Here is a 26,285-nt window from a genome sequence, read left to right on the forward strand (position 1 = left end):
AAGTAAAGGAAATAAGGCAGGTCAACTTTTTTTTCATCTTTAAAGAAAACAGTTGGTTTATATTTAAATATAAAGAAGCAGTTTCCAAAAAGTACAGTAAACATTTAATACCCAGAAGCTTGCCAATTTGATAAACTTAGATTAAGGTATCTCAAAATTATGGTTTTATTAGGAACTATTGAGAAGTCAGGTCAAGCTGAAAACATTTAGAGACTGGCTTATTACTGGAGAAACCAGAATTTCTGCAATCGTGTATCTCATGAAACTGCCTCTTTCTGTGAAAGTTCAGTGTTGTTTTACGTGTATGAGTAACACATTTGCCATTAGGGGACAACATTTCCACATCATGAAACCATGAACAATCTGTAGGAATTACTAAAATTTTAAAAAATGAGTAAACAATTGGCATGTAATGACTTCCAAAGATTTGTTTAGGACTGTCCTCCACTACTTGTCATTTGGCCACTCCCTTTGTTACCAAAAGCTGCGGTTTAAAAAGTGGATACAGTAGAGCTATTTTACAGTGTTGCAGTGAAGGACATTTCCATCCCATGAGACTTGCGTAACAATCAAATATTGGACTAGATTACAGGCATTGAAGGAAAAGGATTAATGGAACTGTTAATTTCTGTACAACTTACCACATGAATGTGAAAGTTAAGATATTGATACCTGTTTGTAATGTTATCGTGAATAGAGCTAGTTAAAGTATTTATCTGATTTGTTTAGTAAGTTTAGTTGTACTTTTAAATAAATATTCAAATATAGTAAGGAATATAATGCCCATTTTAATAATAGAAAAAACTGCGTGGCATCAATAGGCATTGACATCTGGTTAATTGCTTGTATGTATTTTATTTTTTATAGGAATAGCAAGAGTTGGGCTTTGGTTCAAAGGGAGTATCATTTAGGCCTTGATCCAACAATGCTGTTAAGAATGTAACAAATGTAAATGTATCTTTCTTGAATAAGGCTGTTCACATTCTTGAAATTAGGAACAGATTTAAATACTTAGAATGGGAACCTAAAATGTTTGTCCTGAATTGGAGGCATATATATTCTTTTGGATATCTTTTGTTTACTCTTGGCTATTTTTTACTGTTCATGTTGAGGAAGATAAAAAACAAAACCTGGCAAATCCTGGCATATGAAAAATTTTATTTTCGTGTGCCTGGCTATTTTTGGTTTAACAATAACAGTTGTTGTTGTTAGGATATACTGTTATTTTTGGATGTAAAAAACCTAATTTCTGTCTTAATCACTTGGGTTTTCTTTTTGTCCTATCTCTGCATACAGACAAAAATCATATAACTAGGGTTGCATTGGAAGATTGCAACTTAGTTGAAGAGTTCGAAGCTCAAAGTTGTGAAAACTGTAAAAGGGTAGGACAAAGCTCTGAAGTACTATGCATTTTGTTTTAAGCAGAAAGTAGTTTGGGATAGTTGGACCTTTTAGAAATCTATGTGGAAGTAGTTGGCCAGACAAGTAACATTCATAGGATCCATACCGTAATAAATGAAATATTATTTGTTACAATGTCTACCCTGTTTATCCATGAGGGCCTTACATCTTTTCCAGAAAGCTCAAGTCAGTGCTTTAAGGCTGCTTTCTTTATTCTGATCTGTGCCTTTTAGATGCTCCTGTGTGCTTCTGGCCCAACACTTTTTCTAGTGCAGGGGACATGTTGAATGGGTTTGTTGTGTTCCATCTCTTCCCCCTGGCCTAGTCCCTTACTCAACCAAGGCCAGTTGATAAAAGTTGAAGCAGCTCAGTTTGGTGGCTGATTTAAAATTTCTAGTCTGTTTCTTAGGGCCTAGAGAAACCTGGCTCCAGTATGATGTGGGCTTGGAGGCTTTGCCCAGGCCTGAGCCAGGCAACTGGAAGCTACACTTTCAATGCAGCCAGAGAGCAGGGAGAAGAGGCAGCAGCATGGGCACAGCTCCCAACTCTCCATCCTTAATGCAGCTCCTCATTGCCTGGCCCCAGGACGGGTGTCTGCAAAATCCCCTGCTGTCAGAGCCACTGAAGTCTGCCTAGCATTCACATGCGATACGCTTCTGACCCTGGGACTAATCAGTTCTCCCCATGTAAGCAAAGTGAGTGAGAAGTTGACAGTACCTGCAGTGTAAGAAGTGGAACAATTTTTCATTTCAATTCCACAGATAGAATTTGGATTACTACTCTTACCCTTAAATCGATTTATGAGTACACTCAGCATTCCCTATACAAGCAGACAGGAGGCTTATCATTTAATGCCTTTTGTATTTCTCATGATAGCTGACTTAAATTCTGACTGGCTATATGTTTTTTTTTTTCTTTTCTTTTCTTAACCTTGCAGGAAAGTGAATTTATGAAAAAAAGAGGAAATAGTGAGTTTTCCCAAACGAACTGGAACTATGCTATAATCTTCTACACTAAAGCCATAGAATATTGGTAAGAACAAATTCAAGTAGCTGGATCATTTTTATATTTTGCACTTTCAACTTTTTTAGGATTGTACTGATTTTTTTTTTTGTCCCTGGTTAAAGATCAGCAGGGATCCTCGTTTTCTCTAAATTAAAAAAATCACAAATTCTCTGATTTAAAAATCCATGATTAAAATGAAACACCACCATGTATATAGGTATCTGCTGAACACAATATTTTCTTGATTTATATTTACAATTTAAAAGCAATTTGGAAGCTTACCAGTGCCTTAATCACTATAATAAAATAAATTCTAGATGCCTTTAAATTTTGGCGTTTGCTTTTTGGGTTTTTTATCATGGAAAATCAGATCGCCCTCTACCCCCCTTCACTCACCAGAACACAGGTCCAGGTCCCTTACTCCCCTGCCCCTCCAAACCTGCCAGAGGGACTCCTAGCTGCCAGGGCTATAGGGCTAGGGACCCAGCTCTGCATCCCCTTGACCTCCGCAGCGGTGCCTGAGCCCTGGCTGCCACAGCTTGAGCAGGGAGCACAGCATCGAGCCCTGCTTCCCCTCCTCCATGGGCAGCACAGCCAGAGCAGAGCCCAGGGTGGGGGTGGAGAGGGAGGAAGCTAGGCATGTGTGGGCTTGGGCCCCCTGCCCTGCTGCCCTCCCCCCCCACCCCCCAGCGGCCTCTGTAGCCCAGTGGGTGGGACCTGGTGCAGCAGGGCAGAACAGGGACAGGCAGGGAAGCTCCTTGCTGCTTCAAGCCCTGTGCCACCCTAACAAGGTGCCCATTTGGTAGCAGTGCGGGGCACAACTCTGCCATGCTGCCCCTGCTGCAGCCGGGTGGGTGGGGGGAGCTTTGCCAAGGCAGCACAGGGCTCAGAGTTGCAAGGAGCTTTCCAGGCTGCCTGGCGGCCAAGTACATGCACATTTGCCAGCCTGCAGAGAGCTTTTTGCAAAAGTGGGAAATCTGTGTATTTCTGCACTAAAATGAGAAATCCATGTTTTTCCTAGTCAAAAGGGAAAATCCACATTTTTTCCATGGGAAATGGAGAACCTGGATCCCTGAAGATGAGATACCCAATTAAAAAAAACAAAAAACCTGTCCAAGAACATGCTTTAAGTTCAGCAGTTTTGCGCTGTATATTGTATGTTCTTTTGTATAAGACATTTAGCCTTTCCTATATTAATGATTTTTTACAAAAAATCCCAAAATGTTAACACCAATTCAAGACCAAGTTTTAAAATAAATTATTCTTCTGCCTTCCACAGTAACCTTCACTATGGTAAGTGTTTATTCACTGTGGTAAGCAGGAAAACAGGGCACACTACAACTAAAAACCAAAACAAAACAAAAAATGCCATTAAGAATGACAGCCACCTACGCTAGTAATCTTAGTGTTGGTAACAGCTGGTATATGATAATGGGATCTTTTTTGTTAATTCTTTGGTGTAGGCAGTTTATCATAAAAGCATCTGGAAACTTTTACAGGCATGTTTTTATATGAGGAATCTGCATGTAAAATGAAAGCACATGTTTGTGTGAATACAGTATTTAGTCTATAACACTAACTTATTATGAACTTGCCACTAAACATTGGGTTGCCAAAATATCTACCTGGTTCTAGTTGAGACATGGGGTGAGCAGAATCAGGAACTCTGAAGGTTAATGCATCTGTTACTCCCTTTTTGCCACTGATACTGTACCCCTGCATTTTGGTGGCAGGCCCTGCCCCTTCTTGCCCTGCCCCTCAATTTTTAGCTCTCTTAGGAGTCTCACAAATGAGGAGAAACAGCTCAGCCAGCTAGATCTAAATCAGTGGTCCTCAAACTCTTTATGGTGAAGATCACTTTTTGGCACCCCAGGATCTACTGCACTGCCCCAGTTCTGCCTCCCAGACAAGCCACCAGGGTTCTGACCCCACTCACCCAGCCCAGCCTGGCTGGCAGGGAGCATGGCTCAGCCCAGCCACATGGGTCCTGCTGCTCCTGAATGTGGAGCCTCTAACAGACTGAAAGAATGTCAGAGGCTCCACAGTCGACTAGTTGATCAAGATTGACTCGTTGGTGACCACTGATCTAAACTGTGGCCTATATGTTTGACGTTGTGATCTAGAACTTAAGGCTAGTTTTTCTCTTTCAAGTAAAAAAAAAAAAAAAAAAAAAAAAATATTCAATATTAATCTGCTGCATAGAGATTTCAGCTGAGCTAGAATCAACAGTTGACCCACAAATTTAGCTATGAATTGCTTCTAGTACTTAAGGAGAAGGTGGCAGCAGTTAGGTATTTTAAACTTTTCTTAATTCTTCTAGTTTGACTTTTGAAATGAGTAGTTTGAATTGGCTGAGATGCATACATGGGCCCAGAACCTGAAGATCGTTACACCACATGACTAACTTGATAAACGTGATTAGTGCATTGACTTGAAAACAGTATGATATTTGATTAAGTTAAGTAGCTGCATTATTGTTTAGATGTATAGTTTTGAATATATCGAGGAAATGAATTAAAGCTCTTTAAGGTAATTAATTTTGTTTGTCTTGCATATAATAATGTTTTTGGGGGTTTCTTTTATACTTTGTAGCCCTGAAAACCATCTTCTTTACAGTAATCGGGCTCTCTGTTTTCTTATCACTGGAGAATACAGGTAAGTAAATATTTTTTTTTTAGGATCTGAAATGTTGAGGTCTCCTTTTAATCATGAATTGTAAATTGATAATATACTTAGTAAAATAATGTTTTAATGCCTTAAACATGTAGACTTGATTTTCTGAAGCGGTCGTGACACAGCATCAAGGGAACTAGATAAGAAGTTGTCTACAGATAGCTAAGCTATCTATGACATAGATGTGAACTATACCAGCATCTCAAGAGGGGGCTGACGCTTTATCATTCAGCTTTAAATTTAAGTGTTGTCATAAATCTTCACTGCTCTCTCCCAGGGGGCCTAAAATCATTACAAGTCGCATGCTAGACTTCTAATCCTTTTACCTACTGAGTGATCACACACGTTTTCTTGATGTCTCATAACCCCTCTCTAACTTCTTGCACATACTCTCTTTATGTACAATACAAGCATGATTTGGTGACCGTACTTGTTTTGACTGTCCAATTTCCCTTTTTCTACACATCTCTAAATTTAACTGAATGTACTGTTTATCACTACTGTTTGGACTTCCTGTCCTCCAGTTCTACCCTAGGCCTTCTTTAATCGGTTTTACTTTTTATTGAACTGTTTCAGTATAAAGTCTCTAATGAACTCTGTGTGAAACTCAGAGCTAGTAATGCTGTACTTAGGTTAACAAGTATTATTTCTTGTTGCTTTGTCATGTAAATTTGCTATGCACAACTTTGATCAAAATTATTTGGGGTAAGGCTTGTCTCCTTGTTATGTGTATTCAGTGCCTAGCACAGTTGAGCCCTGGTAAAAAATAACAAATAATAAAACAGTAATTAAATAAAAATAATACTTACTTTCTTTTTCCATTTCTTTCAAGGAGAGCCCTTGGTGATGGAAAAAGGGCCATTATTTTGAAGCCTAGTTGGCCAAAGGTTAGTTTAATATAATTTGACAGTTCTACTTACTGTTCCAACCAAAATATATTGGGTGTAGGCCTGGCAGCCAGCTTAGCATAAGCAACACCATTTTGTGTTTTGACATAACTAACACCACTAAACACAAAGCCAGTGAGTCACAATCTAGGGTGACTTGTTATAACTCATCTCAGCAAAAAATTAAAATAGGATGTGGTCTAGCAGTCCAAAGCAACAGATTGCAGACAGCTGCCAAACACAAAAATGACCACTGTGATAGATGATTATGCATATTTTGACATAACTGTATCTGGGACATACAGAAGAAAATTATAAGTATTTTTCCTAGGTTTTTTATATATTCTTACATTTGGGGAAGAGCAACACATAGGGGGGAAAAAAACAAAACAACTAATTGAACCCCGGTGGCATGACAGAGACCTGGCCAGCTGAACTCACTATATCCATTGGAAAGCATGTTGACTGTTAGGGCTTGCTTAAAGGTTAAGTATTGCATGTAAAACCTTGCTTAAATATTGGTATGGCTTATGTGTTCAGTAAATTTAGGATCTGAGACTGGAATATAGTTTGATTGTTTCATTTCCATTTGCTGCACCCCTTAACTAAATTTTAGTATATGGTAGTATGACTTTTTTTTTTTTTTATTTAGCCCACCTGATCTAAGGCCCTGATTCTTACAGAGGCAGTGTTCTCTCCTCGGCTTAAGTGAAAGCAGAACATCCTCTCATGGGCCAAGAATTTTTGTAAAGGGTGTGGGGAATAAGAGTTAGTATAGTATTAGGTGCATTTTTTTTTTTTTTAATTTTTTTAAGTATAAAGAAAGCAGTGGGAACATTTGATATATTTTAAAAACTTAGTGTGATATGATATTATAATGCTTCATATGCCCAGGCTGTCATTATTAAGTATACTGAAGAAGCATAAATGGGGGCAACTACATAATTATCCAAGTAAAAGGTTATGGTGGGAATAGGAAGAAAACAGACGATGTATTGATTTATGAATAATTAGTCCTCTTTGATGGGGCAAATCCTTTTTTGTGCAATTTTTGAATAATCATTCTTATAAAGGCCTTTGTTCTGCATTTGTCAGGACTTTTTCTTGAAGGTTGATTTAGTATTTTCTTTTTTATAAGACTAATTACTTTTTAAATTCAAAATATATAGGGTCACTATCATTTCTGTGATGCTCTTTCACTCCTGGGGGAACATGAACAGGCAATGGTAGCTAACGAAAGAGCCCAAGAGCTATGCAAGAATAGTCCTGAAGGACTTAAGGATCTTATTCAACAAAACACAAAATTACGGAAGAAAATAGAAGAAATTAAAGGTAACGTTTCCTGTTTCTAAGACCTTTTTCTGAATACAACAGAATTTCTTCAGCTCAGCTGCAACTTTCCTTTGACCTTTTTTTTTTCAGTTGCTAGATCATTGCTTTTTCTGTACAATTTCTACAGGTGGCAAACAAAGTAAACACAAACCAAAGAAACCACATTTTGAGAAAAAGTAAGACAAATTTCATTTACTTTTAATTTTATAAAAATTACCAATTAATGTAAAGTCATCAGGGTGCTTAATATTGAAGAGGGGAGGCCACAGGCTGGATTTGGACATGGGCAGATCTAGGATGTTTTTGTTCCATCCACGTAGAACAGGATAACTGTACAGACCCTGAAATCTTAAGGGTGCCCCGCCCTCTTTTAGTGGCTGTTTGCAGAGCTACATTTGTAGTAAAAACCTGCAACAGCTAGACTAAATTTTGTTAAAAGATTCATTGTGTGTAACTGTTGCACTTGTACTTATTATGGCAACTGCCATTTAAAAAACAAAGAGTACCGTTTAAATTAATTTTCCATGAGAATTAATGACCAGAAGAAACTTGCTCTGTATTTTTCGTTTGTGTATTGTAGAGACAAAATTTGCTAAGGCATGGTGGACAGGGTTTATTTGTAGATGGGAACCAAATAATGCACATTCTTTACAAAATTTATCATTTCAATTTTTTGAGTGGGGTGCTGTGTCTGTCTTTTTTATGTTTGCTTTTTTTTAGTGAGGTGGTTTTGATTAATGGTTACCATAGTCTTCAATGGGAGTTAAATAACAGAATCTTTTAATCATCCTTAAGTTGTGGTGGGTTGTTTTTTTTTAAATGCTGTATATATTGTCTTAAGTATGAATAACCGGCACTGGAAACACAATTTTTGTTTTTTCATTAGAGACTCTGGTTGTTCCAAACCTAATTTATTCACTTCTCAAGAGCCAAAAGAAATGCACAAAGAAAAGAGGACCACACAGTCTGACTCTAAAGACCAAAGTTGCAATCTAAAATGTGATATCAAGGTAATTTTGATCTTTGACTTATACAATTTATGACTAGAATTAGGGACTGTTTTATAAGAATCTGTGGATACAAAACAGTCCTTGAGATTCAGTTCTTCTCTCGAGGACTGTTGGAATGCAATGTCCTTGACAGAAGAACTGAATACTTCGGGTGCATGTTTTATGAAGTGGTGTAGCCTAAATTTTGCAGCGCTTGTTTATGACTTTAATTTATGTGATCTTCAAAACGTGTATTTCCTTGGTAAATGCATCTTTCGTGGTTGGTATTTATATTTAGAAACTGTCCTTAATGATAACTGGAGTCCAGTAAATTTGGCCCTCTACTCATTATCCCTTCCTTGATTCCCTTGGTGGCTGATAGTGTTTTAGGTGGGGGGGAAAGGTCTGCCAGCGGTTTTTATGCTCTTTCTCTGTTCTGAATCGTGAAGCCATTCTGTGTTCCATGTGAATTTCTCCTTGATGCAAACTATGTATCTTGGTTCTTGCCCTCCTTGCCCATTTCTAGGTTTAAAGGAATGATTGTAAATTGGTAGTTCAGAAGCTGGCTGTAGAGAAGAGCTAAATCCCAGCAGGAATAGGTGGCAATATCACGGGCTCATGGAAGCGAGATCCGGAATGCTACTGCTTCAGTGGCCAGAAAAACATCCCTACTTGCAGAGTCAGTATATCTTTTTGGCTCAGGAGATGAACCAGTCAGGGTGTACTGCTACAGGGGAGATCAGTAAAAGATGCTTGAGAGGTTCATGCTTAAATGAGGCTTTCATGATTTTTTTTTTTTTGGTGGACCAACTTTAGTGTGGAAGAACTTTATTACTATTTTTAATTAGATTGTACATTCAATTAATTAGGATACCCAGACTCAATATGTTTTCTTGTTGTTTTTTTGTATCTAAAGCTTATGGTTTTTCCAAAAATTACAGTTTGTATTGTTCCAAAGGGCATATGGTGTGAATTAAAAACAAGCAGGAATCTTATCAGGGGATAAGGCATACCACCACATTTATTGGAACATAACCTTACTGTTATTTATTCCTTTTATGTTTTATCTGCTTCACCCATTCCCATATATACTCATTCATTCATACAAAAGAAACAAGCACACACACAGGTAGTTAGACAGCCCTGCAGAGGTTAAGGTGTTACCAAGTTCTAAAGTTGCTCAGGTCAGTGTGGTACCAGACCAGCCACAAGGAATGGAGTCAGGTCTTGTTGGATGCGCCCAAAACTCCTTCTTGCAGGTGGACAGATCCAAAACCTTTTCTGTGTGTTCATTCTTTATAGTGATAGCTGGCCACCCCTTGACAGGTGCCTCGCCCCCTGGTCACCATCTTGGGACCAATGTCCCAGGGCCAGCACCAGTGGGGCCCAAAGCGGGGTACAGGCTGGCAGGGGTCTGTGGAGCCAGACTGGGCTGCACCAGCAGGGAGAGAGGGAGCTGGCCTGGCTCCATAGAGCCCCTGCTGGCTGGGACTCTGCTTTCCTGCAACCCTGCTCTGGGCCTCACTGGCACTGGCCCTGGTGCGGGCCCCTTGCTCCCACTGGCTCCCCACCCACTCACACCCAGTGCCCCCCAGACCTGTGGTACAGGCGGGGGGCAGCACACAGACCTGACCCCCTGCTTGCTAGCAGGGAAGAAGCTGGTGCTGAGCGCAGGGAAAAGTGGCCCCTTGCCCACTCCATGGCTGGCGCTCCCTGCTGCAGCTGCTCACAGCCCACGTGGGCTGCAAGTGGCTGCAGCATGGGGCACTGGCCACACAGCAAGCAACGGACCGCTTTTCCCTGTGCTCAGCACCGGCTTGTAACCTGACTCTGCTGCCAGCCTGCCAGTGGGGCTAGGTTACAAGGTGGTGCTGGGGAAGCAGCCCCTTGCCCGCCCTGTGTCCCATGCTACAGCTGCTCACAGCCGGCCTGGGGCTGCCTGTGCCTGCTCCAGACAGCCCCACATGGGGTGCAAGCACCTGCAGCAGGGAGCGCCAGCCATGGGGTGGACAAGGAGCTGCTTTTCTCCACAGGGAAGGAGCCCAGGGAAAAGCAGCAGGGGGAGTGGCCCCTCGCTGGTCCCATGGCCGGCACTCCCTGCTACAGCCACTTGCAGCCTGTGGGGTGTCTGGAGTGGGCACAGGCAGTCCCATGTGGGCTGCAAGCAGCTGCAGCATGGGGCAGGGAAGGGGCTGCTTCCCTCCCGCGCTCCTTCCCTTTCTGGGGTCCCCCCTGCCCTTCTCCCCCCAACTTACCTGCAGTTCCGGCGCAGGGCAGCCACATGCTCCCAGGCCAGAAGTCCTGGGAGGGGCTTCTGGCTGGGGGGGGCGGTGCCAGGTGGGCCCTGCTGTTGTTGGAGCCCGCTGGGCTTTCCCTGGGTCTTACTGCCCTTTGCTCCTGTCATTTTTGACAGGAACCAAGGGCAGAGAAATATTAATTTTATACGTTTTTTAGGGGCCCCATGGGCTGGATAGAATTGTCTAATCCAAGAGTTTTGCTTGCCTATGCCTTTAGACCAACATGGCTACAACTAAATCTCTGAAATAATTAGCATAGGCATCATTTGAAAAAAATTCTGTTTATGCTAGTTTGAAGCCAGGATAATTTTCACTGATTTAAAAAATGAGATGACACTGTCATAAATTGTGCCAGTTCTGCGATGGTTTGCACTCCTGTCTGGGTAGGCAGCGTTGCCATGTGGGGTCAGGCCAGTTCTGATCTCCTGTGGGGAGGGCCTGTCCAGGCAATGTCAGTCCTGTCCCAGAGGGCTCCAGGTGTTCTTAGTGAGTATGTGCAGCTTGGCACAATGGAAGGTTGCCTCACCTCATCTTTTGTTTCTTGAACGCTGAGGGTGGTTCCAGGTCGGTGGTCCAGGTATTGGTGTTGATGGTTCAGTCATTCAGAGGAAGCTATTTTTAGACCTACTGCCATTGTATCTCATTTGTCCCCATTCATTCAGGAACCAAGTTACATAGGAGGGGTAGGTACAAGTCATAGGTTATACAATGGGGCATGGGGAGCAAGATGGAGACTTGACAAACAAAATGGAAGCTTAACATGACTTATGCTAACTTACATGTGTAGACCTAAAACAATAATCACATAATATAAAAGCAGTGAAAAATCAATACAAACATAATAATTATCACTTTTTTATAAAACAGTGGATATCTGTATCAAAATAGCAGAGCACTTATTTGCAAAGAGGGGAGAGAAAAATAAAACTTACTACCTAAAATAAAATGTTAAAGCTTATCCTACATCTTAGCTTACTTATTCTTATAGGGAATAGAGAGGGAGAGAAAAAATCAGAAATGCTTGGGGAAAGGGAGGGAAAGCATTTTAAAATAAAAAAAGAAAAGAGAAGCTGGGGGTTTTGCTACAACAAGACCTTATTTGCTCATCTTGTGATGATCATAAAAGCTACATTCCCAAACTAGATGAAATAAAACAGAAAGGTTTTCAATGTGTTAATGTCTTTTTTTCTTATTTTTAGATAACTGTTTCCAGCCTCTACTTATTAATTGCACAAAATTAGTTGGTTACTTATGCTAGATATAACTGGAACCAAGATAATGAATAATGTGGCTCTTTTAGTAGTGTAAAATACTTAAGTAGTATACAGGTATGAAAGATTACCAGAAACCTATGTAAGGATGTTGCTGGATAGAAAAGCTGACTCATTTACAGAGAATTGAAACCAAGGGGAAAGAGCAAAGAATGAGGAAATAGAGGGTTAGGGAATTACGATGCTTGGCTCAAAAACAGAGGAAGTGCATATATTCGGAATGTAAAAGGACGTTTTGAAGATTTTAAATTGTATTTGTTTTGGAACAGCATCTTGTGAAAAATTTGTTACCTGTTTAGGCAGGTAACAAATATGGACAAACCTATGTCATAATGTATTTATCAGCACTGTCTGGGCAAACCTACTTTCTGTATTGTGAACAAAAGAAGGGTAGTATTTTAGCAGTATAAAATAATGGAAAAACTAATATGAAAGTTAAATCATATTATACAAACGTAACAAGTGCTTTATCACTTCACCTTTTTCAGAGAGATGGTGGTCATAAAAAAAGTAGCATGAGAGCAGATTTCATTATTTAATACAGTGAATGTGACAGGATATTTTTCAGTTAATCAGTGTTTTAGTAAACTTTTAGATTTTTACAAATTTAAATGTTCTTAATGTTAGTGTTTGATTTATTGATTGATTTTATTTTTTTTGGATGTGACAATTGCTACATGCAAAATCTGATCGTGTAGCAGTTGGAAAAAATCCTAAATCCACCTTATTTAAGATGCATCTCACCATCCGTGTACAACCATGACGTTTTTTTAGAACCTATTAATGCAGATTTATAGCTGAAATTATAAATGCACTTTCAACAAATCAAGTTGTTTCCTACTTTAGCTGCATTTTTGGCTTTATTGTGAATAAGAAATGTTGCGGGGGGTTGGTAGTGTTTTGTATGTGTTGTAATATAAGAATATCTTAGCTGTTCTAAGAACTAAAATGTTGATTATTTGAGTTGTACACAGAAGCTCTGTAGGCATCAGTCATAACATTGGATTGATACAGACTTAAATGAAATGGCTTATCTTTTCAAAGAAAAAATGGGCCAGAAAAACCATCTATGAAATATACTGGGTGTGTAAGAGATTCAAATTTTATACATTAAAGTTGGTTGTGAAATAGCTTTCTTTTCAAACTTGATCATTCTATTGGGGAACAGAACTGCAATTCAAATAAAATAGTAGGTTTTAAAAAAAAAAAAAAAAAAAATTAAGAGAAGCTGTCATTTGGACATACGCATTTTTTTTTTCTCTCAGTATATTTAGGGTTTGCTGAGTTGTTCAGCCCCCTCGGGCGTGGGCAGGCTGCAGAACTCAGAGGAGGGAGGGGAAGCTGAGAGACTCCAAGCGATGTTGGGGCTGGAGTGGCTGGGGTGATGTGGGGAATGGGAGCCAATCCTGTTAACTCCTCACTGGCCACATGCAAACAATGTGTCACCAGCTGGACTGCTCAGATTATGCTCTGTAACTTGGCATAAAGAAAAAAGATGTTTCTGTTGGGGAGGCAGCAGTCTGACTGGACTGAGTACAAAATATAAATCCCTTGAATGCAGCCTATGATTCTTAAGTAGGAGACTCTTCTCTGCGGTTTTTTACCTTTTTTTATATATATTGTCTTTTTCTGTTTCATTTGGAAAGTAAGCTAAAAAGGATAAACCCCTCTTCTACCCAGTGTCTTTCATTTTCACAGTCTGCCATTAAGTGTGGGCCTCAGTTTTCTCGCACTGAAACTGTCTTTGAACAGACGACACACAATTTGGAACAGGGGTTTTCAACATTTTTTTTTTTTGATTGGTGTATTCCCAGCAGCCAGTCAAGAAGCAGGGAGTCCCCTGGCCGGTGGAGCAGGGGGGTGGTTCCCTGTGGCAAACCCCAGAGCACCACCAGTGAAACCAGAAGTGCCCCCCACTTCTCTGTTCCACTGCTGTGTATGTACCCCTGGGGGCTTCACAAGACCCCCCAGGACTATGCATACCCCCTGGTTGGCAACCTCCAATTTAGGACACTGATTCTGCTGCTACAGGAGTGTAATTAAGTACTTAATCTGTCAAGAACCACTTCTCCATTCTTCCTTCCTCCCTTAATCACTTCTGATTCTGATTTTATTTATTGAATCATAGAATCAATGAGTTGGAAGGGACCTAGACAAACCATATAGTCCGACCCCCTGCCATGGGCAGGAAGGAGCACTGGGGGTGGCAGGGTTCATAAGACCCCAGCCAGGTGCCTACCCAGTCTCCTCTTGAAGATCTCCAGGGAAGATGAGAGCACCAACTCTCTGGAAAGCCTATTCCAGGCTCTGGTCACCCTTACAGTGAAGTAGTTCTTCCTAATATCTAACCTAAACCTATCCTCCCTCAGCTTGTGGCCATTGTTCCTAGTGACTCCAAGGGGGGCCCTGGTGATACAGATTGATGTATTTTAATATAATTGTCCTAGATAATGCTGACCTAATTGTCATTTTCAGTTTAAACATGTTTTTAGATTGAGCTATTGTCTTCTTTCCCTTTCTTGCCCATGTATCAAATATGGTGGCTCTTGACTTTTCAAAGCTATGTATGTTTATTCTGTATCAATAGGTCTCCACTGATACCCTAAGTAAAGAGAATAATTCAGAGTTACCATCAGGTGAGTTAATTTTTTACTTTGTACCCCATCTGAGTTAGCACTGACAGTAGTAGCAATTTGACAGGGTGGTTTTTTTTAAAATAACTGTTGTCAGTCAAGAAAACTTGAAATTTAATATGTTGTACTAAAAACTCTGTAAGCTATTGTGTATTACGTATTTCATTCTTATTTCTGGAATCATTCTGGAATGTGAGCACTGAACATCTTGCATCTTTCCAGTTTTCTTCATCCTTTGTTAGGTGCAGTTGCACATGCTTCCTACCGTACAGCCTTGCTACTCAGTAAATCACTCAAATCCAGGTAGAGCTACCCCTTGGAAAATGTGTTGAACTTCACTGTATGTGAAAGTTGCTATATGGAACATGTTTGTCTGCTCCCAGGGAAGAAGCCCTTTGCTCAGTGAAGCTTCCCTGTCACCTAGTGTCAGTTACACAAAAAACCTTGTCTGCCAATGTGTTGTAATAGCACCTACTTTAGGGAGGTAGGTTAGGATAGGCAGTCATTTGTCTGCTTCTTACTATAGAGAAGAATTCAGTGTGTGTTTTTCTTTAGTAATTGTTGTGCTGCACTCTTAGTTAGCATGCATTTGAGATAATCAAGTGGAACTAAACCATGGAACACAGGATAACCGAGTCAGGCAAGGGGAGCCAGTTAGATTTTTTTTTTTTTTTTTTTTTGGTCCCCTTTGATTCAAGAATAGGATTTTTAAAAAATAGTGAGGAGGAGAGGTGGGTGTAATTTCAGGACTCAATGAATTCATGAATACCAGTGTCTCTTAATATTGGAGCACAGCCACGTTAAATTTATTCTTTCTGCTGAAGGGGGGGGGGAAGGTACCTACTACACAGTAATACCAAACTGAAGACAGCTTCTTTATGTGGGGAGAAAGTATAAATTTTGGAGCAGTGGGCAGTTTTTTATTCCTTTTCTTTTCTGTCTTATAAAAACCCCAAGTTACTTGCACATGACTGACCAGCTTTTGAGAGAGGACCAATTCTTGCAAAACTTTTAGTAGTTGAGAAGGCAGATTTTTTTTTTTCCTTGGAATCCACCCCCCACCCCAAAAAAAAAAAAAGAAAAAAAAAAAAGGTCTGTGGTACAAGAGATCTTGTGTCAGTACTGATTTAGAGGAAGTATTTTGTTTGGCCTTGATTTGGGAGGAGGAGTTAGGTTGTACATGACTAACTGTTACAGGCTTTAGGTGGGTGGAGGTAAAGCTTTCATTTTTCTTTCCCAGGCTCTTTGTTCAATGAAAGGCCTTGGGATTGTGGGAGTTTTTATATATGGGACTTCTGTGCCATACTTAAATTTTTAATTAATTAGCATTTAGCATATTTTCCTTTTGAAACTTTGTTTTAATGTGGTTTTTTGAGCGCATTTGCTTTTCTGTAGTGTATTTTTTTTGTTTGTTCTTAATGGCACTTCCTAGGAGAACTAGTGTTACTTCTAATGCATTAAGGTATTTCTGGGGTAAGTAGTTCACACTTGGCTTTCTTCATATTTCATATTCTCAGAGGAGATTGAAATGATACATATTAGTTCTTAGAGATAAATAATGATTGCTCTGCGTGATTTATTTGGAGGAGAGCTTGTATTGCATATGAAAACTTTGTTTTTCTGTGTTTTATTTTAAATGTGAACTGTATTGAGAGAAGAACAGAAACATAGATGGCATTGTTTCATTTTTGGACTGAAGTTTGTGGTGTGTGATATCATGTCCATGCAACTTTTACATATTGTAATAATTTATCATATTTTCTTGCATTTTTCTTGTGCACAACTTGTATAACAGCCATGTCAGAATGACTAGCTAAGTCTGTCTTCCTTTTGCTCTCAATCAAGGCTAAGTTATTCCTGTTCCTCCAGGCTAAGTTATTTTCCTGTTTTTCATAGGTTGTCTGGTTTTTGACTGTTTTGACAATCTGAACTATACAATTAAGGCAGTCTTACATTACACATCCTTCAAGCGCAGGGCAAGCAAATAATCACAAATCTTTTGCATTTGGTCAGTTGACTCCTTGGCTTTTGTCTGAAAACAAGATGGGTGTTAAAACATGTTCTATATATTCTTTAGCTGATTCTAGACTAAGTATTAAATTACAGGTTGCCATAAACTAAGTTGGCCACCTTCATATCTAAATATATGATGTGTAATCATTGAAGTTTATATAAAGTGCTTGCTTATCATTGTTTTCAGTGCAGTTATCCTTGATGTTTTTGTTTTTTGTTTTTTTTTAATTTTATGAACTTGTATCATTGTTGGAACTGAATCAGTATTACGTTATTGATATTGTGTATGTTTGAGTCATAAGGACTCAGCAGGGCTCTGTTGAGCAATAACATGTCTCTGCTTGTTGAATTATCAAACATTTGCAGGCGCAGAATTCAATACTGATCTGAGTCGGTCTGAAGTCCAACAATATTTTAGACCAGTCATTTTTTCTTTCCCAACCTTTTTTCATTTGCCGACTGCTAAAAAAAATCTCGAATGGAGGTGATTTTCTGAGTACTCTGTACTTTTGGAAAACCATAACTTTAAGGTGTCTTGGCATCAGTGTACAAAATCATTTTGAAAACTTCTATGATGAAATAAGTGGTATAGAAAATTGGATCTTGGTTATAGTTGCCTGATTAATGCTGTGGAGAAAAAGTCTAAATTTTGATGCTGTGTAATATAGCCTGGCATAGGTAAGAGAAAATGACTGGCGTGTTTCTTCTCCTTTCTTTCATTCTTCAAGAGAACCTCTGGCTTGAATTTACTGAGTCTTTCATTCAACAGTGTGTTTTTTAAGGACAGGAATGTCTTTAGTTAAATACCAAAACTTGAAATAATACGGTGTATTAAGTTTATGTGTATGGTTTCCCTTTAAAAACTATAAGTAGGTAATTTACTTTAGTTAGACTGGGATCTTGCAAATAGACACTACATTTTTAAGTACGTCTTAAATTTCTATTTCTGAGAGATCTTCCTGTTAATTAATGGCCTGACTTTTTATAAATTGCTGTGCTGCTTTGTTGGGTGACTTTTAGAAAGGCAGAAACTACACAGGGTTGGATCAAATGGATAAAATGAATTGGATTAAAATGTAACTTAAGTTGATGCCTTTTTAAAATTAATATTGTTTTCATTTTATAAACTGCCATTATTCCATAATAGGACAGAATCACCAAAATAAAGGAAAGCCAAAGAACAAAACCAGTGACTCTGAAAAGGCAAGGTGAGTATAGTTTATCATGAGTTGCTTTTTATGATGAAAACTTTTGGGATGACACTTGAAATTTTTTACTTTCCCTATTTTTATTTTATTTTTATAAGGACAACTTTTATCTTGAAAGTGTTAAAATAGATCAGATAGGAGGTTAAATGTACATTTTGAATGTTTTAATACATTTTGTTTGCTTTTTACTGATGATGTATTTTTTTTTTTTTTTAAGTTGAAAAAGCTGGTGAAAACAGCTTTTTCATCCTCTGTTGAAAGCTATAACATTGAATTATTTTATAGTAGTAGATATTTTTCCTAGGCATAAGGTTATGATTTAATAAGGGATCAAGGGGTAGAAATAGAAAGTAAACTGAAAAAGCAAAATCTCTGATGATAAATCCTGTCTTCAATAACAAACAAAACACAGGAGAACATAACTACAATAATACTTCTGTATTTTAATCTTCCTTTAAGTTTGTTCATTTTTTCTTTAAATTCTTTTTAGTAATCTAAAAAAAGTATCTAGAATAATCAACACCTGAATACAAAATCTTAACATAATTGACTAAATGAATGTAAAAATGAAGTCTTTTAAGGACTTTCATGGGCTGTAGCACTCCTTACAAATTATTATTTAGATTGTCAGTTTGCCCTTACTTCAGTCTTGATGTGACTGGGCACTTTATCAAAGGTAATCCAAAAAATCCTTTGGTAGACCTGTTTATGTCTAGACACTGCAGAAGTTTTTGGCTCACATTTTTAGCTGTAATATCATTATAGTAATTGGGCATTTTAGGACTTTGAATTAAGTTATAAGTTACTCATTATGTACTCAAGCTTTCATTCTTGCAGCCTTAGTTTAATTGTTTTGTTATTCCTGTAGTAGTTGAAGGTATAAATTGACCCTGTGATTTTGTTATGGTGTTAATGATAAAGGGGAATTAAGGTTAATGAAAGAGAATTAGTGTGAAACTATGCTTTGCTGAAAGTTACAGAAAATTGCTTTTTAACTTGACCTAGTGTGCTATTTTAAACTTTAAGATAACTGTTGATTAAATTTATTTTAATCGGCTTTCGTGAAGAGCCTGTGCTAATGTTTGGAGTTCTGTTTGTGAGCCATGTATAAATAAATGCATAATATGAAAATTCTTGTTGAATGACTTGACGTTTCTTAAAACTACTATGGTATTTGTATCTTTTTAGCTGTTTCTCTGATAAATTGGTTACATTAGACATAACAATGACTATGTTTATTGGACAGTGTAAGATAATGTGGATCTTGTTCTAATTATGTGGTCAAAATGTACTCCTATCAGTATAACTTGGTTTGTATCGTATTTTCAAGGCCTTGCATGTGCTCTTGTCTGTATGTAGCAGACAGGCTACCTCTGAGAACTCTAATTCCAACTTGGTATGCCATCTTCAGGCTATTTCTTATGGGAATGATCCTTGTTAAATTTTGGGCCATGCTGATATGATTATTGTGATATTTCTGAGTCAAAGCCTTCTGCCTGGCAGGTCATAGTGCTGTCCAGAGGCATAGCAGGGCTCCTGTATGACATATAGGGATTTATAAATTATTTTTAAGATACTTCAAAAGTATTACTGCTTTCTTGTATATTTTCAAGTTTTTATTGTAAAAAATAATTTGTTTCAAGTAAAAAAAAAACAATGTGTTGTAGCTCTCTGAGAGGCCAGATATCTTGGATTATCATTTTAAAACATCCATGATATCATACTCAGAGGATGCACATGTGTATTTAATGTGCAGCAATAAACTCCGGTGCATATCACACTGGAGTTGATTGCTCCAGGGCACTACATTTACATGTGCACCCAGGACGACAGCACGTTGAGATGAGTCTGAGCAGCCCCAGCTGGCAGAGGGTCCTGGGGGTCAGCCTGGCAACTCAGGGCTGCTCTGAACGAGCTCGGTGTGCTGCAGAGGGGCTGGCTGGGGCATGAAGGTGTTTCATTGCAGGGCTAGCCAGCATGCAGCCCCGACACTGAAGTGTCTTTGTGCCCCAGCCAGCTGGGTCAGTATCTACATGCATTGCTGCTCTTTTTTATTAAATCTGCAGCAGGAAAGTACTTGTCTTTATGAGTGTTAACCTGCTGTGGAGTTTGTTTCCTGCGGCCTAATGAGGGTGCAGTGTGTAGATGCTAAAATGTTTACTGCATTGCTAATTAGGCAATTCCACAGTAAACATCTCATTTAGATATGCCTAAATAGTAACACAAAAAAGACATAAAAGAACTGTCTTGGTCACAGGAACACATTTTCAACCATTTTCAGAACCGAGCATACAGAATTTCTTTTTGTCAACAGGTTTTCGAATTTAACTGCGTGAGTAATTCCAGTGTAGGCAATGGGAGTATTAATGTTTTTAAGCATGTGCATGTATGTTCTGTCCAAAAGCTAAATACTATAAATCTGTTCAGTTTTTGGGGCAGTGTCAGATCAGTTGTTAAAAACATGTATAGAACCCGTAAAACCTAGGGGGTTCTTAAAACTGAAGTCTATTTCTGTTATATATTTCTGTATGGCCTACAGCAGGGGTGGGCAAATTGTAGGGCCTTGTGTGCTGGAAGACCTGTGTGTAGTAAGTGGTGTTACTCCCTGTGGCTGCTGCTCAGCCTCCTTGCCCCTTCTTTCCCCCTTCCCTCCCCCAACTGATTTTTGTTCCCAGGGGGGATGACAAACCTTGATTTTTAGGTGGCAGGAAGGGATGGACATAAATGATCAGTTAAACTCCCTGGGTTCCACAGCTGTACTGAAACAGCAGGTCAAGCAGCCATTGAGATCAACACCACTGCCATAGGGGTTCTGGTGGCCCCACAAACCAAATCCAGACTCGAGGTGGGTGATGTAGCCTATGAGAAGCCTCGTAGATCAGATGTTTGACACTCTTGGCCTAAATCAGTGGGGCCAATCTTTTTGGTAACTGCATCACAAGATAAACCCTTTGCCTTCCAAGTACCACTCTAATCCCCTTCTCCTGCCCAATCTGTTGCCTGGCTCTCCACTCCTTGCCCCTTGTCTGATCTGTTGCCCTTCTTTTTGCTCTTTACTCTATCTGCTGCTTTGTTCCCTGCTCCTTCCTGTCTGCCATGTGCCCCACAACAGAGGCTGCCCATGCCACTTGTGGCCCAGAGCAGGAGTTAGCCACACATGGCCTCTGAGTGGCACCTGGCAGATGGTGGAGGTGATAAGCAATGCAGTGGCATATAGGCCAGGTAGCAGAAAGTAGAGCAGCAGATTAGATAGGGCATACTAAACAGGGAGAAGGAAGCAGAGTTGCAGATTGAGCAGGGGAAGAATGTCACCTGGAGAGGGTGCTGAGCTAATTTATGGCAGGGCTGCCAAAAAGGTTAGCCCTCACTAACCTAGAGGATCAAAAAGAAAACCCAGTCACTTCTGCTATATTTACATATAGCAAAGAGGTTCATCCATCTTCGACTGTAATATAAATAAACAAGACAGAGAGTAGGAGAAAGTAAGAATTATCATCTGTTCAACAGATTGATAAACGAAATATGGAATAAGTAACTTGCCCAGTGATATACAAAGAGATGGAAATGTTCATGGTTTTCACATAAATTGTGAATTATACCAGTTTAAGATGGTGCAAGATCTTGCTTAATCATTTTCCTTCAGTTTGCATGGCTTTTCAGTTTCACTTAAGAAGAGTTAACAGTTTTTTCTTGAGTTAGATGAAGGTGGGGTAATGTTTGTTCAGCTCATAAAAGAAAATATTGTTGGTCTTTTTTTAAGGAGGTGGATATTTGTTCAGTTCAGTGATTGTATTCCTATTTGTATACACCAATTGTATACAAATTGTTGCTCAGTTTACTCTGGCGATAAAAGATTCTTCTGAAATCTTAGAGATTTGTATCTTAGGCAGTGAATGTTTGCTGCCCTTGACCATGGGGTAGTACCAAGTCAAATGTTGTTGTGCAGTTATATAAGCAAAGGACTTTCCTTGCTTTTTGCATAATGGGATATATCATAATGTGTATCTGCATACTCTGACTTGGAAATTGAGCTTATGATAATGCTGTCTTTAATTGTAGAGAACACCTGAATTTGAAGATTGACTCTAAAAACATCCAGGATAAATTCTGCAGTGCTGTCCGACAGGTAACTGAAGAAAACCACAAAATGTTAAGATCTTAACTTTAAAAAATTTCTTTCGTGTCTCTCTATGAATAAACCGCATGATGTTGAAAGCAACATTAAATACCACTGCTGAATTTTTAATACTTATTTGACCAACATGGTATACTTGATCTACTCACTTAACCAGTTTACCTCTGATACTGTTTTAGCATGCTTCTTTCTGACAAGCATATATTTGCATGTCACAATGAACCTGAAGCCTTACTTAGTTTTAGTCCAAACCTTTTACCACCTGGCAAAAAAAAAAAAATCTCTGATCCATATTGGAAGGTGCTTTAAAGAACAAGCTAGTATACCTGGCTTGGGGTATTGGTTCTGTCTACTTCTGTGTATTTTTGTCTCTAAGGCAAACTCACAAAAAGTAGCAAGGAGGAAGAGGCCTACCTGCTTCCTTTTGCATCAGTGACTTAAACCGGATTACTTTAAGTAGTCCTTGGATGCGTCGTGATGGAATAGGATCTGGTACATTCACCAATATAGAGGAAATTTGGTATGAAAACCTAAAAAACGAAAGACATGAACAACCAATCACTTAAATATTCATCCATTAGCAGTGTAACAAGCTTCATATTTATGACTAATTTTACCATTGCCATTCTTCCTACTTTCTACATTGTTTTTAAAAGACAGCAAATATTTGGAATGTTTTCACAAATTAGACTATTATAGTAACCTTTCTATTTTGGAATGAATTTAGCATTCTTACAGCTTGACTTCTGACACTTAATTCTCCACAGAGAAAATTTTAGCAAGATAAAACTCTTAAGCAATAAAACTTTACATTTTACAATTGTATGTATGCTGCTCATGTTTCCACAGGCTAGTATTATTTCAGATATTTAATATATTCAAGAAAATAGTAATATTACCTTGGACATGAGAAACAACTTCCTAATCATTATTTTAAAAAGTATATGAAAGTAAAAGTGGGTTATTTCTAAGTATGCAAAGCTGTGCTTTTAAGCATGACTTAAGAATACAGCCTTAATAATTAACTATTTTGCGTTGTTCAGCTTGTCACAGTATTAGTGGTGATTTTAAATGTGTTTGCATAAATGTATATAAAAGATAAGGGCATCTTTTCATACTTTCTATCCTCTGATATAGCTAAAAATTAATACTCCACAGTGCCATTTAGCCTCACATGCCACCACCCAATCGGGCAACTTAAGCTCATGTCTTCCTTACTTCCTCCAGAAATTTCCCCACTTTTTTTACAGTTGTTCCTCCATCCTTGCTCTGCCTTTTGATGACTGGAGAGAAAATTATGCGTTTGACTTTTCATTTTATTTTAGTTTAAGTTGCATCATATGTTAATGTGTCCTAGTGATGGCAGCTTATAAAACAGGTCCACCTGACACAGAAACAGTATATGTACATTTTATATTATTCTGCTTATATGTTGTAAAAACCCTTGTCTGTTGTACTTTGACAAGTAGTTGCTGCTTTGAAATTAAACTGTTTTGATTTCTTTTAGTTATTTGTTCAAAACACAATCACTCAACTGTGTCCTTGGGGAATGAGTGGTGCACTGGCATGCAGCTCCACTGACTTCATAAGTATCTGCCAGCAGGAAAATTTGCCCTGTTGTTCAGAACATAGATCTGAAATCAAAAACATAATACCATGTTTAGAAGTGAGCTGGAGGAGTAACACTTGTGCAATCATTTTAATTAATCCCAAGATATTTCAGCATTAAATATGAACCAAGACCAAGGGAGAACATACAGGCAAGAGGGAATTGTTTTACATGGACTGAACAGCATGAGGAGGAAAAATATACAGAAAGCCTAATTTTAGATGGCAAAAGTGCTGAAAAGGAAACTTGAACTCAACTGGTGAAATCGGATGAAGCGACAGAAGCCTAGATTTGAACTGAGGAGTAGAGAGAATAGGTCTGTAAAGTAGGCTGGAGCAAGTCTAATGGGAACTGAAATAGAATAACTTTTAACTGACTTTGAAATAAATGGGAAGCCAATGAAGTTATTTCAGAATGGGAACAGAATTTTCTTAAACTCACCCAAATTGGCTGTTCAGAGATGCTTGGGATCTGACTGAATGCTAACACTGAATTAAATGTAGGAAAGTATCATTGTTTATAATTAAAATGCAGATGTACTGAATTCTGATGGTAATCATCTATCAGGTAAACTTTTTTTAAATACTAGGCTTATAGTGAACCAAAATTTGATTGTTAATATCTTTTTTAGGTGGATTCAACTACATTGCCTGAAATGTTAAAATCTCTTGTTTGTGATGGCTATACAGCCTTGATGGACCAGCGCTGTCGCAGTGCTGAGCAGGCCTTTTCACAGTTGATGAATATTCTGGATCCTTCAGAATTAAAGGTGAAATCAAGGGGGAGAGTTCTGACTTGTTTATTGAGGGTCAGTGTGCTTTATCCTGTGAATATTTCACCACCTTTCTTTCCTTTTGAAAATAACATTTATTATCATAATTACTATTTGTTTCCACTTCGGTCTACTATGTGCTAGGCACTATACAAATAAAATATAAAGGAAGACCTAGTCTATTTAAAGGAATTATAATCTAAAAAGACATAGAGTGGCATGTAGGGAAGAGATGCAATATATGCTGTATTGGTCCAATTACAAGACTGAAAAGACCCCAACAAAACAGGTCAGGGCCCTTTTCACAGTATGGATTCATATTTAAGATCTCTTGGTTTAGCCTGTGAATTGTGTAGGTGTTTGCACACTTACCAATAACATTGTGCAGTATTCTGCAGCACCCTTACAAAGGATAGCACCCCAGGATTGTAAAGGATAATACTTGTAAATATACGTACAATCCTGCTGCGGAGACTTTTACTTCACAGCAGTGCACGTATAGGTGCTGCCCTGGCTAGCTGGGGCATAAGGGTTACTTCAGTCTGGGGGCTGCCTCCCAGCTAACCCTGCACTGGAGCACCCTCATGCCCCAGCCAGCCCCTCCACAGCACCTTGAGCTGGTGGGGAACAGCCTTGGGCTGGCAGGCTGGCCCCTAGGGTCCCCTGCCAGCTGGGGCTGCTCCAGCAAGGCTGTGTACTGTGGCCCCATTTGCACACTCAAACAGCATGCCTGGGAGCAATAAGCTCCAGAGTTTATTGCTTTCCATGAATTGCATGTGTACACATACCCAATGTCATGCATTTTATCAGTGAATGCAGCCTACCAGCCTGTCGTGACTTTGCCAAGAGCATTGGTTTCAGATTGTTACCATGCTATATCTCAAGATGCGCAAGTGATTAGAAGATGGTCCCCGTAAGCCAAAAAAGATCAGAAATCCTTCATTTTTTTTTTTTTTATCTAGCTTAACGCTCCTTTTTTTTATACTCATCTTAACATTCTTTTTTTTTTTTTTTGCTGCTGGAGGATAGTTGATGGTATGAGCAGTGGGGACAGTTTTTCTTCCTATCAATCAGTAATAGTAGTAGTAATAAATAGTACTTCCATATCAAGGCACAGAAGAGAATTCAAGGTTGGTCACTTAGTCTTTACATATTCTATTGATCTGATTCCCTTGATTCTGTTGCAGAAGCTGAAACTTGCTGTTATTGATTATGTTGTGATCATCTATGGGCATGCTACTGCTCTTCTTGGAATAGGGCAGCCAGAGGTAAGACTTGAAACTTCTAAAGCTCTTTCATTGGTGTGTTAATTCTGGTCCAGACAGTAGGTGATTACGTTTTTGCCTCTCTTTAATAGACTAAGTAAATATCAGGAGAAGAGGTTTTATTAGATATTAGGAAGTCGTATTGCCTACTGTCTGCAGTGTTTGTATTTTTTATTGGAGCTCGAAGTTAATAAGGCAATCAAGAAAATTACTTTAAGTTTTTTCAAATTGGATTTGAAGACCAAGCTAATAAAGGAAAAATCGCTTCCTGTGTTAATTATTGTCTTCCCTTCTTTTTTTCTAATTATATAGAGGAGATAGAGTTATACATTTTATTTTTGTTGACTTTTCAATATGTTGGTCCTTTAATGCACAACACTAGAAATGTCTACCTCATTTAAAAAATAAAATTCAATATTTTAGAATATGTCTAAAAATAGCAATACTTTTTTAATGCATGTTCACTGGAGATTTAAACAGTGTTTAGATTTATTCATTAGAAAGTTTAAAGACTAATGGTAATATTTGTACACATGCCTCCCTAAAGTAATAAAATGAATGGACTAGTTAAAGGAGAAGCTTAATTTGGAGTATGTAAGCTGTGGTCAGTCATCTGTGTCTTTTTTTCTCTCGCATCTGCATAACAAGCTATGCAATCAAACCCTTACAATTTTTAAATCAAACCCTTATTGTTCTTTGAGCTGATTTAATACACACAAGATGTAGTTAATAACACCTATCCAAAAGTTTTTTTCTTTCTTTCAAATAGACTGTGATTATTCTCTTTAATTTTAT

At 38.6% G+C, this 26,285-nt stretch overlaps 1 protein-coding gene across 8 annotated transcripts in view; it reads left to right on the forward strand.

The window, feature by feature from the left end:
- Window positions 1-26,285, forward strand: part of TTC3 (tetratricopeptide repeat domain 3) — an 88,764-nt gene that overhangs the window by 16,766 nt on the left and 45,713 nt on the right. For 7 of the 8 annotated variants that reach the window (XM_090060609.1, XM_090060576.1, XM_090060566.1 and 4 more), the window contains 12 exons: window positions 1,297-1,382; window positions 2,339-2,433; window positions 4,999-5,061; window positions 5,912-5,966; window positions 7,136-7,298; window positions 7,426-7,474; window positions 8,185-8,308; window positions 14,443-14,491; window positions 17,649-17,709; window positions 21,769-21,835; window positions 24,085-24,222; window positions 25,413-25,493. In XM_090060609.1, coding sequence (XP_089916735.1) covers window positions 1,297-1,382; window positions 2,339-2,433; window positions 4,999-5,061; window positions 5,912-5,966; window positions 7,136-7,298; window positions 7,426-7,474; window positions 8,185-8,308; window positions 14,443-14,491; window positions 17,649-17,709; window positions 21,769-21,835; window positions 24,085-24,222; window positions 25,413-25,493 — 1,031 coding nt within the window. Of the gene's footprint in view, window positions 1-1,296; window positions 1,383-2,338; window positions 2,434-4,998; window positions 5,062-5,911; window positions 5,967-7,135; window positions 7,299-7,425; window positions 7,475-8,184; window positions 8,309-14,442; window positions 14,492-17,648; window positions 17,710-21,768; window positions 21,836-24,084; window positions 24,223-25,412; window positions 25,494-26,285 lie in introns of those variants that run through there. The other variant, XM_090060591.1, reaches the window with a different exon arrangement.

This window comes from Crocodylus siamensis, chromosome 1 (assembly GCF_052110815.1).
Source record: "Crocodylus siamensis isolate JL-2025a chromosome 1, ASM5211081v1, whole genome shotgun sequence".
Lineage (NCBI taxonomy): Eukaryota > Metazoa > Chordata > Crocodylia > Crocodylidae > Crocodylus > Crocodylus siamensis.